The 15,413-nt window shown below is 38.0% G+C and overlaps 1 protein-coding gene across 2 annotated transcripts in view; it reads right to left on the bottom strand.

The window, feature by feature from the left end:
- itga9 (integrin, alpha 9) overlaps positions 1–15,413 on the bottom strand; it is a 92,697-nt gene that overhangs the window by 28,769 nt on the left and 48,515 nt on the right. For both annotated transcript variants that reach the window (XM_079634986.1, XM_079634987.1), the window contains exons 16-18: positions 4,349–4,501; positions 1,590–1,666; positions 836–983 (exon numbers count right to left, since the gene is read on the bottom strand). In XM_079634986.1, coding sequence (XP_079491112.1) covers positions 836–983; positions 1,590–1,666; positions 4,349–4,501 — 378 coding nt within the window. The remainder of the gene's footprint in view (positions 1–835; positions 984–1,589; positions 1,667–4,348; positions 4,502–15,413) is intronic.

The raw sequence follows: 15,413 nt of genomic DNA, 5'->3' as shown, positions 1-15,413 counted from the left end.
ACACATGCGTTTTCTTTCTCAACTGTTTATGTTCACTTAAGACATAACTGACTGTGTTTACATGAATACTCGCCAAGATTGACATTATTTTGTGTGTATTTGACTGTTTAAGCGCAATAAGAAGCGAAAAATAACTCAATTTAGATCTGAGAGGCGGCTTTATGTGCTGCACTTTGGGTGTGAGCACAAAACTAGCTAATGAGTAAAATTATGCGCAATCCCACAGCGAAATTCAAGCCCTGTAACACCAACATTATTCATCCAGAGCAAATTAATCGAGTGAGTGAGGAGAGGCGGGTTTGTGTGTAACTCACTGTCTGAGAGATTCATGAGAGAGAGAGAGAGAGAGAGAGAGAGAGAGAGAGAGAGAGAGAGAGAGAGAGAGAGAGAGAGAGAGAGAGAGAAAGAGAGAGAGAGAGAGAGAGAGAGAGAGCGAGCAGCTGGTATCATGTATATCTATTCTGCGGAAAATGAGTATCGGAAGCTTTTCAGATATTTCAGTATCGAAACATCTATATTTTTGACAACACTACATCGCACTTAGTTTATTATTTCAGATGTCTTTTTAAAAGACTACAATTTAAAAATGTATTGGCTATTATGTATAAATGTAAACCCACCAAAGTGGCTAGTAGTGACTGCGCTACACTCCACTGCTGTTGATGTCAAGCCCTGGATATACGTCATGTTAACAATAGTGTTATCATAAAAAGTGTGTCACTTTACAAGTCAGTAAAGTCAGTCTTGGTAAGAATAAGCAGCAAACTGGACAAGACTGCAAGTCATAAGTCAAAAGTCTGGTTTTGAGAAACTAAGGGTAATATATCAGACTTACTCTTTGTAAGAAGTTGATGTAGTGAACCTCTCTGGAGAAGTTCAAGTAGATGTTGGTGTCATAGGCGTCATCTCCAGCATTAGAGATGGTCAAATTTAATGACACATTTTTTACTCCACCAAGAGCCAGATGAGAACTGATGTAACGCCTGAGAAAGGAGAGAAACAAAAGAGAAAACAAGTGGGACAAGGAAAATCTCAGGAAACCTGTTCAAATATTTCTGGGTCACATATATATCACTGTATTTCTATATTTTGATGGTTTAAATAACAAAAAATGACTTACTTAAAAACTTACTTTTTTAAAGTTAAACCAACAAAATCAGTTTTATAGTGCACTAATAATAAAAAAATGTAAATATCTGAATGTATTTAAATAATGAAAATGTAAAAAAGGACTTAAAATAGACTTAATTTTCCTTATACAAATATCTGATACATAGAGCATAGAACATGAGTGCCTGTTTTGTAGTCATTACAGTAAAACATGTTTTCAATTATAGCTCTAGTTATATACAGTAAGTAGTGAATCACCATCTGCTCTTTAAACAGTGAAGGTTCAGCGCTTAAGGAAACTACAGAGAAACCAGGTCCAGATCATTCAGAACCAGACTAGGACGGTCTAATGAATGACGTCATGGGCCGGTGAGAGCCAAGCGTGTGTCCACACCCACAGCGACTCAACCCTAATGACGTAACTGAACTGAAGCGAGCCGCTGCGCAGAACCTGGAGAGGAGAAGACCAGGGGCTTTACCCAGAAAGCAGCAGTTTCCCATGAAGCCTCAGGTCAGCGGCACAGTCGTCTGACAGACAGTTCTTCTCAAACCACGTCTGTGAAGAGTCAAACAGAGCACAGGATGTTTACACAACTTAAACTGTCAGTATAACCCGAGATGGGAAGCAAATACTAGAGGGTGCTGTTGTGCAAGACGACGGCCTGACAAGATTTAGTAAGAGTGGCGGTTTCATGCGTAATGAAGAAGAAAGTGCCGTGTGTTCGTGTTGGACATCAGCACCTTTGCTTTAGCGCTACAGACAAACTGGTGGACACAGTTACTAATGGCCTCAGATTCCATCATAATGGATTCCTGCCGCGCTGAAAGATGCCAGCGCCGAGTTTCCTCAAGCTCATGTCGACTAACAGGAGGGTTGGTTATGAAGTGGGCTGTTGGCAAATAAATTCATCAATCTTCCACATTCCATTCACAAAGAGTCAACAGCCATTATTGAGCGCTAACTAAAGCCACATTTATATACACATTGTAATTTCTGGCATTCTGAGCCGCTGGGTGAAGCCAACGGCACATGAGTACGAGGTGAGCAACAGTCTCAGAGTAAATTAGAATGATCTACTATATAAAATCATTGTTAAAATGTTAAAACGAGCGATATATAAGCCGGTTTTATAAGCGTTCGAACCAGGTGTGATATGTTTCCAGTGTCAAGTAGATTTTTTTTGTATAAACATTCAAAACCACAGGCAATCAGAACATATTTGATTTTATGGGATATTTTACCTTCTTAACGCACATGTGTAGTCTTTTTATGCATGATTTATCAGTGCTTGTGGAAGATCATGTGCAAAAAAGCAAACAGAAATTTTCTTGACTAATTAGGAGGCATAATAAACATGCTTAAAGTTTCTTAGATTATTCATTTTCTTTAATTCTATTAAAAAATATAGCAGTTTTTACTTATATTAAAATATACTCTACTCTTCTCTACTGTACTGTACTATTAACTCTTTACTCTGTCTGTTCTTGGTCTTGGATTTTGTGAAATAAATGTGAAAATAAATGCAACTTATAGTCCAGTGCGTCTTATATATGTTTTTTTCCTCTTCATGACGCATTTTTGACTGATGCGACTTATACTCCAGAAATTACGGTGTATATATATATATTATAATAATAGTATTGCATTAAATATATATTTGTGCATTATGGTCTCATGATTAATTCCTAAAGTGTTTTTAAGTTAGGCCAGTTATTTTTGGCCTCGTGATGTGTTTTTGAAAAAGTGTTTTTGAAAAATTGTTTTTGAAAAAGTGTTTTTGAAAAAGTTGCCAGCCACCGCCAGCATTTTCGATCATTTTCACAAAAATGTCATGGCCCCCAGAATATTTTGTTGTAACATGCAATATCTATTTCTTTATCAACACTTGAATGTGGGTAAGTTTCATTTAAAAAAAGCAAGATTTTGAGCAAAAAGCTGAGAAAAACATGTTTTTGTCAAAGAGCACGCCCGGATCGGATTCAGAATGATGATCAAAACACAGATGGAGTAAATCGAGTCCATCAACACCCTAAAGCTTCACAGTCCTGTCTCTCGTCCTGGGTCAACATTTCATTCAGTAACATTAGACAGTTTTGATTTATATGCTGTTTAATGTTTGATGATCAGTTATTTTACATAACCAATGCTTTTATCGCTTGTTTCTGCTTCTTCATTGCCATTGTCTTTTGATCAGGAGATTCTGTACTCTTTCAGAACATGAGTAATAGCGCCCCCTACCGCTTAACAGTGAAAACACGGAAAATTCTGTCAGTGGCGGGGAAAGATTTTAAATAATATAAACCGTATTTTCCGGACTATAAGTCACACTTTTTTTCATTGTTTGGCTGGTCCTGCGACTTATAGTCGGGTGCGACTTATATATCAAAATGAATTCATACTGACTGAGATGAACCAAGAAAAAACATTACTGTCTACAGCCGCGAGAGGGCGCTCTAGTTGGCGGAGTTGTTCAGAAGCGACACCGAGGATGAAGAATTCAATGGATTCAGTGATTTGTGATGAGATTGGTGAACTTGCTTACCGGTAACTTGTTGGACTCGCTGGCTAATGTTAATTTAGCCTATTCAGCCTCCCAGGTATATGTTCTTTATGCTATTGTGTAGCTGAATAACTGTTAATGTGTTACGCTAACATACCGGACACCTATTCAGCCTGTTGTTCTGTGTGCTATTGTGTAGTTGAATAACCATTTCAATGTCTGTTCTTGGTCTTGGATTTTGTGAAATAAATTTCTAAATAAATGCGACTTATAGTCCAGTGCGACTTGTTTGTTTTCCAGAATGTTTTTTTCCTCTTCATGACGCATTTTTTGACTGATGCGACTTATACTCTAGAAATTACTGTATATATATATTATAATAATTAATTTAATTTAAAATAATAATAATATTGCATTAAATATATATTTGTGCATTATGGTCTCATGATTAATTCCTAAAGTGTTTTTAAGTTAGGCCAGTTACTTTTGGCCTTTTGATGCCTTTATTGTATAGGACATTACAGATCACACTGGAAAGCATGAGGCAGAGAGAGGGGAACAGGATCGGCAAACGACCTCGAGCTGGGAATCAAACTCGGGTCGCTGGAGGTGCAGTTGTGCTATATGACGACACGCTGCCCGTGAGGATATCAGCGCCTAAAGGTTATCTTCATCTCCAGTGCTATCCGGTTTAAAACTCGATTCTTTAGGTGCAGTGAAAGCTGACGGATTCAAACCTCGTTCTTTGCGGCGATCTTCTCTCCTTTTTTCCAGCGTAGAATAGGAGTCAGAGAGGGAAGGTCACGCTCCTGAGATCCATCCACGACGTGTTTTCCTAAACTGTATGCCGCCTCAAACATGATGGCGGCGAACACATCCCTCACTTCTCTCTGTTGAAAAGCACAAAAATGGGAAAATATGACATATCTTTAAAAATCTTTAAAAGCTGAAATGTGATTTTCTAGTAAAGTTTTTGCTCATATATTCTAATGTGTTTTCCATGCTAAATTTTAGTTTTTGTCATTTTATTAGTTGTTTAAAATGTCTATTTTTTTATTTTTGTACTTAAAATCAATAAAACCATGTATACTTGTCAACTAGCTGAAATAAAATAAGTTATGAAAATGCTTTTATGGTTTTAGTTTTAGTTAACCCTGAAATGTGTCACAAACACTGAGTCTGTGGTGCTTTAAAAACACCTAAAAATGATAATAATTCTAGTTATTCCTGATAGTGAAACAACAATCACACTTTTCCTTTCCCGACAGCGCATCACATCCACTAATGTTTCAAAATAAAAGCACTGACTGATATAAAGTTTAGATGAATGGCCCATATGACAAGTAGCTCACCCAATCGGTGGCCGTGTAAATGGCTTTGCACGGGCTAAAATCGTATTTGCGGTGAAAAGCTTTATAGCCGAAGCTCTTTGCAAAGCTACTCAAAGCTCTTGTTGGCTCGGTCAAGTAAACTGTGTGCCTTTAAAGAGCCACCAAAAGCTATCGGATGAACATTTGGAAAAAGCTGGCACTGCCCTGCCCCAACACACTTCATCTTCCCTTATTTTGGCAATATGAGCCCCAGCCCGAGGAGTGTTTCCTTTGGCACACGACTTGGAAACAGTCGAACGAAAGACTGAACAGGATCAAACCTCGACATCCTTGTTAGTGGACACTAAAGAGGGAGGGACATGGGAAAAGCAGACCTCTCCTGTGCCCTCTTCTCTCCTGTCCCCTGACTATTAAACATCATTGGCACCGCATTGGCTTTCATCTGTACCAACACGATAGAAGAGTAAACTGTGGCCACTGAGCACCCCTTCTCTTTCTTTCATCCCGAGAGATTTATCACATGCTTTCTGTTTGTCCACCCACCCATCCTCTTCCTCAGCGGCGCTGAATCAGACCGATGTTTTAACACATCATGATAAATAGACAGTGCACATCCTGTCCTGGTGTCCAGCCGGCCCGCACCTTCATATGCTGATAGAGTTACTGCAGGAAAGAGAGGAGTGGTTGCTGACCGGACAGATTTTAGCCTCCACTAGACTTATTTACACCATCAAATGGGGCGTATGTGTTCATTATAGATGACAGAGTTAAGACAATATTTGAATTAAAGAGTAACTCTCGCCAAAATTGAACCTGGGCTCTTTTTGTTAATCTACTCGAGTCAAACATTCGTGTAAAAGCATAATTAGAATGGAAAAGCCACTTTTAAGATCAACTGAATTTTCGTTTTAGCTCAAAATGCCTTTTGAATAGATGCACTTCTATGAGAGTGTGAGATTTTATTTTGTACAATTGTTAAAAACCATTTAATATGGTCTGCTATGGCATGTTATATCCCTAATATGTCCTGTTCACTGTGGGGGGAAAAAAGTGAGATTTTATTTGTTCTTTGTATATTTGAAATGAGAACATTTATTTTTCTAAGGGAGGAAAAATGTGAGAGTTTATTTGGTGTGTAAATTGGGTAATTTGATTTGCTGTTCATTTGTGATGCAATGTTGCCGTTATGAATACGTATGGGGAATTGGCGCGCTGACATGCGCAGTTATTGTTATGTGAACAGAAAGGGATATGCGCAGAAAAAGTGTGTGTGCAGGTGAAGCTAGTGTGTGTCTCACGAGATGAGCTCTGATAAATAAAAGAAGTCAGTAAAGTCCATATTTCCGTGTATTCCTGCATCAAAACGTTGAACCCATTTACAAGAGACTGGAGCTTCCTTTTAAGTTCCACAGCCCCTCTTACAATAGTTTTTAAAACACTAATGCGGCTCGACACAACATGAAACTGTGCTGGAAGTATCAGCAGGGGCTCTACACATGAACTCCAGCATTGACTTCATTGTTTGTGTACACAAAGTTTACTAAAAAGAAAGGCTTTGTTCGACTCACTTTATCAGTTAGTGTTTCCGGTGGCTGGAATTTTGTCAGTCAAAAGTAGTCGATCTCCGAATGGTCAGTAGATCTTAAAAGTGGCGTTTCCATTCTAATTATGCTTTTACACGAATATGTTTGTTAAGCTTTCATTCCAATAAAACACACACCAAAATGTGTTATTTATTATTTTGTAGCTCAAAATTGTAAATAAATCTATTAATAAATGAATGCAAGTAAAGTTTTTCAGGCTGTTCCATCCAAGAGAGAGAAAAAAGAAAAGAAATCAACAAACAAAAAAACAAATACACTAAAACTAAAAAAAATGTTAATGTAGAAACCATTTTTCACTCAGAAAAAGCTAGTAAATTTCACAAATTAATTATAAAGAAATAGCAAGAAACACATTTAGTTAAACATTAACTTTTGAAGTAGAAAGACTGAAATAATATTTTCTTGTAAAATGTACTCCAATAATCTTAACTTAAAAAATAATAATATATTAGTGTTAATTGTGTTTTTTTAACAGTGTTTACATGTATAATATCTTCATTGTTTTTCCACAAAAGAAAAAAAGTCATACAAGTTTGGAATAACGTAAGGAGTAAATGATAACAGAAATATAATTTTTGGGTGAACTGGTCCTTTAAGAACATTAATTTTGGTTTTGTTGCCTTTCTTTGATATAATCAATAATAATCCTCATAAATCTCATGCTAGGGACTTTACTAAAGGTGTTATAAAAATTAAAAAACAAAATAAAAATAAAAGCTAATAAAAAAAGTATATAAAAAACTAAAGTAAGAGATGCTGTTACTGACAACAACAAAAAAACTGCTTTGAGCTTTAGGTGTATTAACCAAAATATCTGTAAAATCAAAGCTTGTGTGATACACATTAACCATTTAATCACCGGCCCTGGTGAACGCCTCCACATCCATCAGCTGAGGCCTTCTCATGCGGCCTGGCGTCCAGAGAGAGAGGGTTTTGTTACAGTAATACGCTCGAGTCGTAAAATGGACAACATAAAGCTCAGTGTTGTGTAAAGAGCTGCTGCTCTCCTCAGGTCCCAGATGGGATTAAAGCAGTATGTATCAAATGGGCCTCATGACCTGTCCGACCGATGACCCCCCCTCAGGGGAGCAGTAAAGATCAGGCGTTCAGACTTCACGGACAGTCTGTGTGCCACTTTCATTGGGACACATGTGAACTGAGAGCATGAATGACCTCTTGTTCTCCAATACAAAAGTGTGTACCAATTTAATTTACGACAATAAACATGCCATAGTAAAATATGATCACCAGTTTACTGTAAGTGGAGTACTTTATTTTCAAACCGTCCAACTTATCTGGACTGATCAGAACCTCACTTGGATTGATCCCTGATTTTAGTGACACTTGTGGGCAATAGTCATGCAAATTCAGCTCATATCAACCTAAACAGGTAAAGGCTGTTCATTTAATTTCAATCACAATTAAGAATTCAACAATAAAGCAAAACAAAAGTATATCATTATTGTGCTTATAAGTAACTTTGCAACTACATGTCAACTAGCAGTCATTGGAGTATTCGTAGACTGTCTGCTTAATATCTGCTAACACTAACTATAAGCAACTACGTCAACTTATTATACTAACCCTAACCGAACAGTCTGCTAACAGTTGACTACAGTCTACAAATACTCTAATGACTGCTAGTTGACATGTAGTTACAAAGTTAATTATAGTTAGAAGAATGTCTAAAGTGGGCCATTGAGGGTGCTTTCACACCTGACTCATTTAGTTCGGTTGAATCGCACTAGAGTTCGTCGTTCCCCTTGGTGTGAATGCAGAAATCACACTCCGGTGCGCACCAAAAGCGGACCAAACAAACGAGACTTTCAAACAAACTTTGGAGCGGTTTGTTTGTGGTGAGAACGTGATCCGACCTCGAACAGACCCAACGGCCAAAGAACTGCGCATTTTTGGACTAAGCCAGCTGCCGTAGTCTGTGCATTATGTCACTGTTTAGCAACATTAATGCACGCCTCCTCCTGAAGTGACTTGTGATGCGCCTTCGCCGCATACAGTGCATTAAAACATTATTTTCAAGCCGCATCCTCGCTTCATTCTCAAATATTATTGTTTCCCTAAAGTGGTGAAGACAAACTATTAGGGGTGTGACGAGACCCTTATCTCACGAGACAAGACGAGACACGAGATTGGGTTCACAAGAACGAGACGAGACGAGATTTTTGCACAATATTTGATAGAAATCCTCAATGACAAAATTCATGACTGGAAAAATAGTCTGCAGGTGGATTTTGAAATGTTTTAACTAAATCATCTTGTAATAAATGTCATTTCAGTTCTACTTTAGGAGTATGAATTATCAAATACATTGAAATACAACAATATAGAAGCACTGTAAAGGTTTTAACACAAACTCAACTGACTGGCTTCTCTCAAGTATGATTTCACACGAGTCTCTTCAGACCTTACTGTACATTATGAGCTTCCAGAACTTCTGATGGAGGCTGTGTGACCTCCAAATGAAACTACTTTCCACAAATTGAAAATAGAAATAAAAACAGTATAAAACAACAGTTTTTCTTATTAGTGCAAACGATAATTAAGTGCAAGGGCAACCATAATCAAAGTAGGCCAACTCTCTCTGTATTCAAAGTGCAAACAGAGACCAAAACAGAGACCAGAGCCACAACTACTACGTCCAGAGATAGGTTTGATATTGGGAGACGGGTTATTGTATGCAGTCTAATTTGCGCGCATCGTTTATTTTCACTTTCACTCCGTAGTGGCGGTGCTGAACGCGCATTCTACAAGATAAGGGGCCATTCACACAGAATGCGTTTTTGCTTTGTAAAATGCGATACTATGTAGAATGGGGGAACTGATTTTAACTTGAGCGCCGCGTTTTTAGAATGATGTGTCATGCGCGAGACGCTGCAAAAGATGCAAGACGCGAGCGCCAGGTTACACATCCGTCTAGCACGTTTAGAAAAACAATGGAAAAGTACCGCACTGGAATGGAAAAAAAGGTTCTGTGTGAACCGCCCTAAGACATCTCAGATCGACTCTCTGTTGCACAACAAATCCTCCGCCATCGTAACGCGATCAGTGAACTGAGTCCTGCTGCACTGTCACACTCTGTGTGCGCCTGCAACTCGAGCAGAGGAGACGTTTACAATAGCAAAACGACAGTGGAGGCGGCCGGTGCCGCGGTGTACAACGTAATGTGAATGTAGCTATGGCATATTCTATGCTAATTATGGCGATATCGCGAGACAGCTTTTCAGTCGACGAGACATCTCGTCACATTTTAGTCTCGCGAGATCTCGTGGCACGAGATCTCGTCACACCCCTACAAACTATATAATAAACTATGAGCAGGGATACACTCAGCCCACTCGTCTCTCCATAGTAAAAAGCGGCATGTTGTCTGCTGGATTTTCCTCCTTGTTTACTTCCGTCAGTTCTGTTGGAATTTTCCCACACATTAATTCTGACAATCGAAGTGCAGTTATGGAAATACTTTCAAGACACATCTGGCCAACGAGTGGATGTGGCTGTTGTCACGTGACTGCATTTTGGTTCGTTTCATCAACTTATCAACTGATTCGGACCAGAGAAATCAGTGTGGTGTGAAAAGGAACCAAAACGCCTGAAAATGCTACAAAGTATAATATTTCGCCCTTGGTCCAGACCAAATGAACCGAACTACAGATGTGAAAGCACCCTGAAATTAATAGAGTGTAACAATAAATGAATAAATGGCTCGTTTCAGGTTGGTCCATTTGTCCAAGTAGACAAACATTTATTCTCAGAAGGCGAAGCACTGCTACTTCTGCGGAGAGATTAGCTCTCGTTTCCTTACCACGTGGCTTCTCAGGCGCTGCGAGCAAATCACTCCGCAGAAGTAGCAGTGCTCCGCCTTCTGAGAATATAGTTCCCAGTATGTATACGGTTAGAAGATGGCTGTGTCTCATGTGACCTTGTTATTTGTACACTCTGTGACTATACAAATCACAACATGTAAATAGGAAAATGTTGCCATTATTTTGTTTAATAAAACAAATTTATTTATAACAACTTATTGGGAGCAGTATGCTAGCTGGAGCCATTTACCTCCAGTCTTTGTGCTAAGCTAGGCTAGCGGTGGGTGCGTTAGACAGAGTTACAGCACGCACGGAGATGAGAAGGGTATGTATGGACTAACTTTGGGGAATACGGTGAATAAGCTAAAGTCCCAAAAAGTCGCCGTGTTCCTTTAAGGGCTGTTTTGAAAAAAGTTGTCACATAGGAGACACAACAGGAACAAGCACCTCCTGCACATTAGGAAGTAGTAGAGGTCAAATCTGAACCTTGACCCGGGCTTTTATCATCATTATTAATGTTCCCTTTTGCCTTCTGCTTCCTCCTTTCCCAAACTCCATCATGAACTGCATGTATTTATAGAGCAGAAGAAAGCAGGCCTGAGGACCGACCTCATGCTTTTAATTGGGTGGGTGGTATCTGAAGGAACCCAAACAACTGTTCCTTACATGCCACTCACACACATACACACACTGACAGACTTGAGCCAAGCAGGTCAGTCAGTCGCCACAGGGCTTCATTGTACAAGACGAACGGCTGAAGTGTCATCTGCTTCCTTACATTGTTTCCATTTGGCACAGTAAAGGCTTTCACGGAAAGAGACGGCACTCCAGAATGGCTTCCCACAGGCGGATTCGCAAGTCATAATAGCCTTTTTTAACGACAGTAATACAACTAAACTTTCATTTTAGGCTAAAGTGTTCATGTTACTGTGCATTTATATTAGTAAACATTCAACTAGTATGAATAATGAATAACTGGCTGCTGCATCTGCACATGCTCTCATCTTGCCAAACCAAGCACCAATGTAATAAACATCATGTGCATAATGGGTAATTATTTGGGGGAGCTGCTAGTAATTAGTGGTGTTTTGATATACATTGGTTATATAACCGCCCAACCATTTGATACATACCATAGCACGTAATGATTGTCATAACAGTGTCTAAAACATGGTACTTTTTACCTCTTACCAAACAAGCATGGTGGACTCGAAGAGACTGTGTTTGTAGGTTATGTGTTACTGAACGTAATCTGACGCTGTCATTCAGCACTCTTGTAGGACAGTATAATTAAATGGATAGTTCACCCAAAAATTAAACTTCTGTCAGTAATTACTCTCCCTCATGTTGTTCAAACCCAGTAAAACTTTCGTTCATCTTCGGGACAGAAATTAAGATATTTTTGATGAAATCTGAGAGCTGTCTCACTCCTCCATAGGCTTCTAAGAGATTGAAACTTGCCGGCACTGAAAGTTATTAAAGACATTGTTAAAATAGTCCAAGTGACTACAGCGGCTCAACCATAAGTTTATCAAGCGACGAGAATACTTTTTGTGTGCAAAAAACAAACAAAAATAACAACTTTATTCCACTATTCATTATATTCTCCGAGTGTGTTAGTATACGCAGCGCGTCTGAGTTGTACGTCACACGCATCACACACATGACCAGCGTCGGCCAATAGTGAGCCTACGTGGTGACGTGCAACACAGACGCGCTGCGCAGATATACTACGCAAACACACTCGGAGAATATAATGAATAGTGGAATAAAGTTGTTATTTTTGTTTGTTTTTTGCGCACAAAAAGTATTCTCGTAGCTTGATAAACTTAAGGTTGAGCCGCTGTAGTCACTTGGACTATTTTAACGATGTCTTTAATAACTTTCTGGGCCGGCAAGTTTCAATCCCTTAAGAAGCCGATGGAGGAGTGAGACAGCTCTCAGATTTCATCAAAAATATCTTAATTTCTGTCCTGAAGATGAACAAAAGTTTTACGGGGTTGGAACAACATGAGGGTGAGTAATTACTGACAGAATTTTTGGGTGAACTATCCATTTAAAAAAACCTCTATAGTCGCGAGTGCAGGAAATACAGCGTCTAATTTACTGTATGCAGAGTTGGATGCCGTCCATTCCCAAACTCACCAGAGACATAATCTCTCATCTGAGGATCATTGAGTCTGACCTCACGCTTTTAAACATGGAGACAGTGGTGAAATATAGTGCTGATTGAATCTGAAGAGCTTGTGAAGAGTTTCACACAAAGACATCTTGATGATGATCATCAGAAAAAATGTCATTATAAGTGGTCAATCTTAGTCTTGTTCTAAATAAAATGCATTAGGAGTCTTACTATTGAGGCTATTATAGGTTGTGAAAAAACTTGAGTAAAAAACAAAACTAAAACTAAACGCATGATGGCAAGATATACACTACCGTTCGAAAGTTTGGGGTCGAGAAGATTTCTTTAATGTCAATGCTGGAAGTCTCTTCTGCTCACCAAGGCTGCATTTACTGGATCAAAAATACAGTAAAAACTGTAATATTGTAAAATATTATTACAATTAGAAAGAAATGTTTTTAAATAAAAATAAATGTTAAAATGTTTTAAATGTGAATATATTTTAAAATTTAATTTATTCCTGTGATGCAAAGCTGAATTTTCAGCATCATTACTCCAGTCTTTAGTGTCACATGATCCTTCAGAAATATTAATTGTGATCAATTTTGTCAGGATTTTTTGATAAATAGAAAGTATAAAAAAAAAAAAAAAAACTGTCTTTATTTTCACTGTTGATCAAGCAGTTTTACTTCTAAAGTAAAGTTCTTGTTTTAAAGATTGTTTTTCATTTTTCAGGTTTTCCTTTTTTTTCCTGACAAACTTTGACACACTTCAAATCTGTGGGCAGAAAGCGGGAGGATATCATGCAATGCTCTTAAGAATGTAATTTGTATTTAATGGCATAAGTTCTTCAGTTATGTGCCAGCATGAGAAGATTTGCAGAACCAGAGGTTTTGATACATAAAACTTCAGTTTATCTTTAAGATAAGCAGGGCGGCTGATCTTCAGGGAAGACAGGAGGGATGATGTCATCTGAGCAGCGGCGATTGTGATTGGCTGAGGGGATCTGAGCTGCCCATGCTCACGTGGCTTCCACCAGATCGTTCCAAGAGTTATTAAATACATGCACACAGTGCACAAACCGGGGCTTTATCGAGATCAAGACCCTCGGAGCTAAACTCACAGTTCCTGCTATTAATTTACGCTCCGCTCTAGGATTCCCTTTTAAGGCCAGATGCGTGCATGACATGTATTTAGAGTTATGCTAAAAATATAAACTTCAGCAATACATGCACTTCAATTCTGAAGATGTATAAAAAAACATCACTATTTCTATTGCTCATATTTGAACAACTGCATCATGCAATCTATCCCACATTATTTGTTCAACAGACAAAGCAATCACACAATATTGCATTCAAAACCACTGAGAACATAGCAACCCCATAATAATACCCTAGCAACATGATAGTTTTGCACATGCACACATTTTCCACAGCCATTTTATTTCTTGCAAATGATGAATGAGTGAAACCTGAAGTACTTCCTGTATAAAAGCCCTCATATAGTATTTCATTCATACACACAGGACCCATCTGAACATGATCCTCCCGCTGGATACTTCTACAAGGTGAGCTATAGTACAACTACCTCAAATCACATAGTAATATAGTCCCTGACAGACATTGTTCAAGACAACAACATCCCATGTGGAACCAATTAAAAACCAAATCGAGTAATGAAAATGAATAACTGTGACGAAGTACACAACTCATGCCACCTGAAATAACCATGTTTATGTGCTGCGTGTGTTTGCAAATGAGATTAACTTATTACAGTGTCAGATCAAACAGATTTAGACGTTTACAATGTTCTACCTTCGGTTGCACAGTTCAGGATACATCACTTAGTCTGTGGAAAACTACAAATTAACATGAAAGATGAATTAATATATCGCCAGAACAAGTTCTCTGGAGCTGATCAGGTGAATCTGCATTTGATTCTTGCATTAAAAGCTTTAATGAAACGGACATGAACCGAGCGTGAAGATATTTCTCAGATCTCTCTCCAAAGTCCACGAGCTCAACTGACACTGATGATAAATCACAGACACTCATTCCTGAAGTGTTAGTCCATGTACAGAAATGCCTTATTTCATAAACAAATCAAACATGCAGCTCTCCAACAGCTGCAAAACGAGCCAAAGAAAAGAAAGCCTTCTGATGTCAAGCAGATCATAATTATCCTGAGTGGAGAGAGACTTGATGAGGTTCAGTTCAGTGGTTCACAACTGGTGTGTCACAACAACCCATTAATGGGTCACAGGTCTGTTCTGATAGTGAGAACAATGCTTCTACATTTATAAATAAGCATAGATGGTCACAGTGTTATTGTAGTATTATTAAATGTACTATTATTGTGTTTGGAATGAGCTTTTATTGTTATATTTTCAGCTTTCCTTTAATAATGAATAATGTTCCCTAGTAATTGTTAAATTTTTTAGTAATTTTGATGGGTTTTAATAACTTTAATTATTTTTTATTATTTCTATTTTGCTTTTTTTCAGTTTTAGTTTGCTATTTTTAACTTAATCTTCAACTTAATTATTTCAAATAGCATTTCTTATTTTCGTTCACCTTTTTTTAAGTTAAAAGTATTATGTAATATTTATGTATATTTTTTCTGCTTCATTTCGAGTGACGCATTTTATTTTATTTTTTTATTAGTTTTAGTTAAACAACACTGAGATGGGATGGCAAAATAAACTTATACAACGGAGAAAACGTTTTCCCTAATAGTAATATATGAAGATTATATAATGCAAAAGTGACAAAATGCTAAATTTCACACCAGCAATGTAGCATCTCTTCGGAGCATTTATTAAATTGCATCTAAAAAATGACCTATCACTTCAACCTTTACCCATAAACGACACTTTATACCAAATGGTAGTGAACAAGAGTTTCGGGTCTCTTAAAAGAGAA

The sequence above is a fragment of the Phoxinus phoxinus genome (genome assembly GCF_949152265.1).
Source record: "Phoxinus phoxinus genome assembly, chromosome: 14".
In the NCBI taxonomy this organism is placed as follows: Eukaryota; Metazoa; Chordata; class Actinopteri; order Cypriniformes; family Leuciscidae; genus Phoxinus; species Phoxinus phoxinus.
Note: the sequence above shows the minus strand (reverse complement) of the source record. Positions and strands in the feature narration are given on the sequence as shown.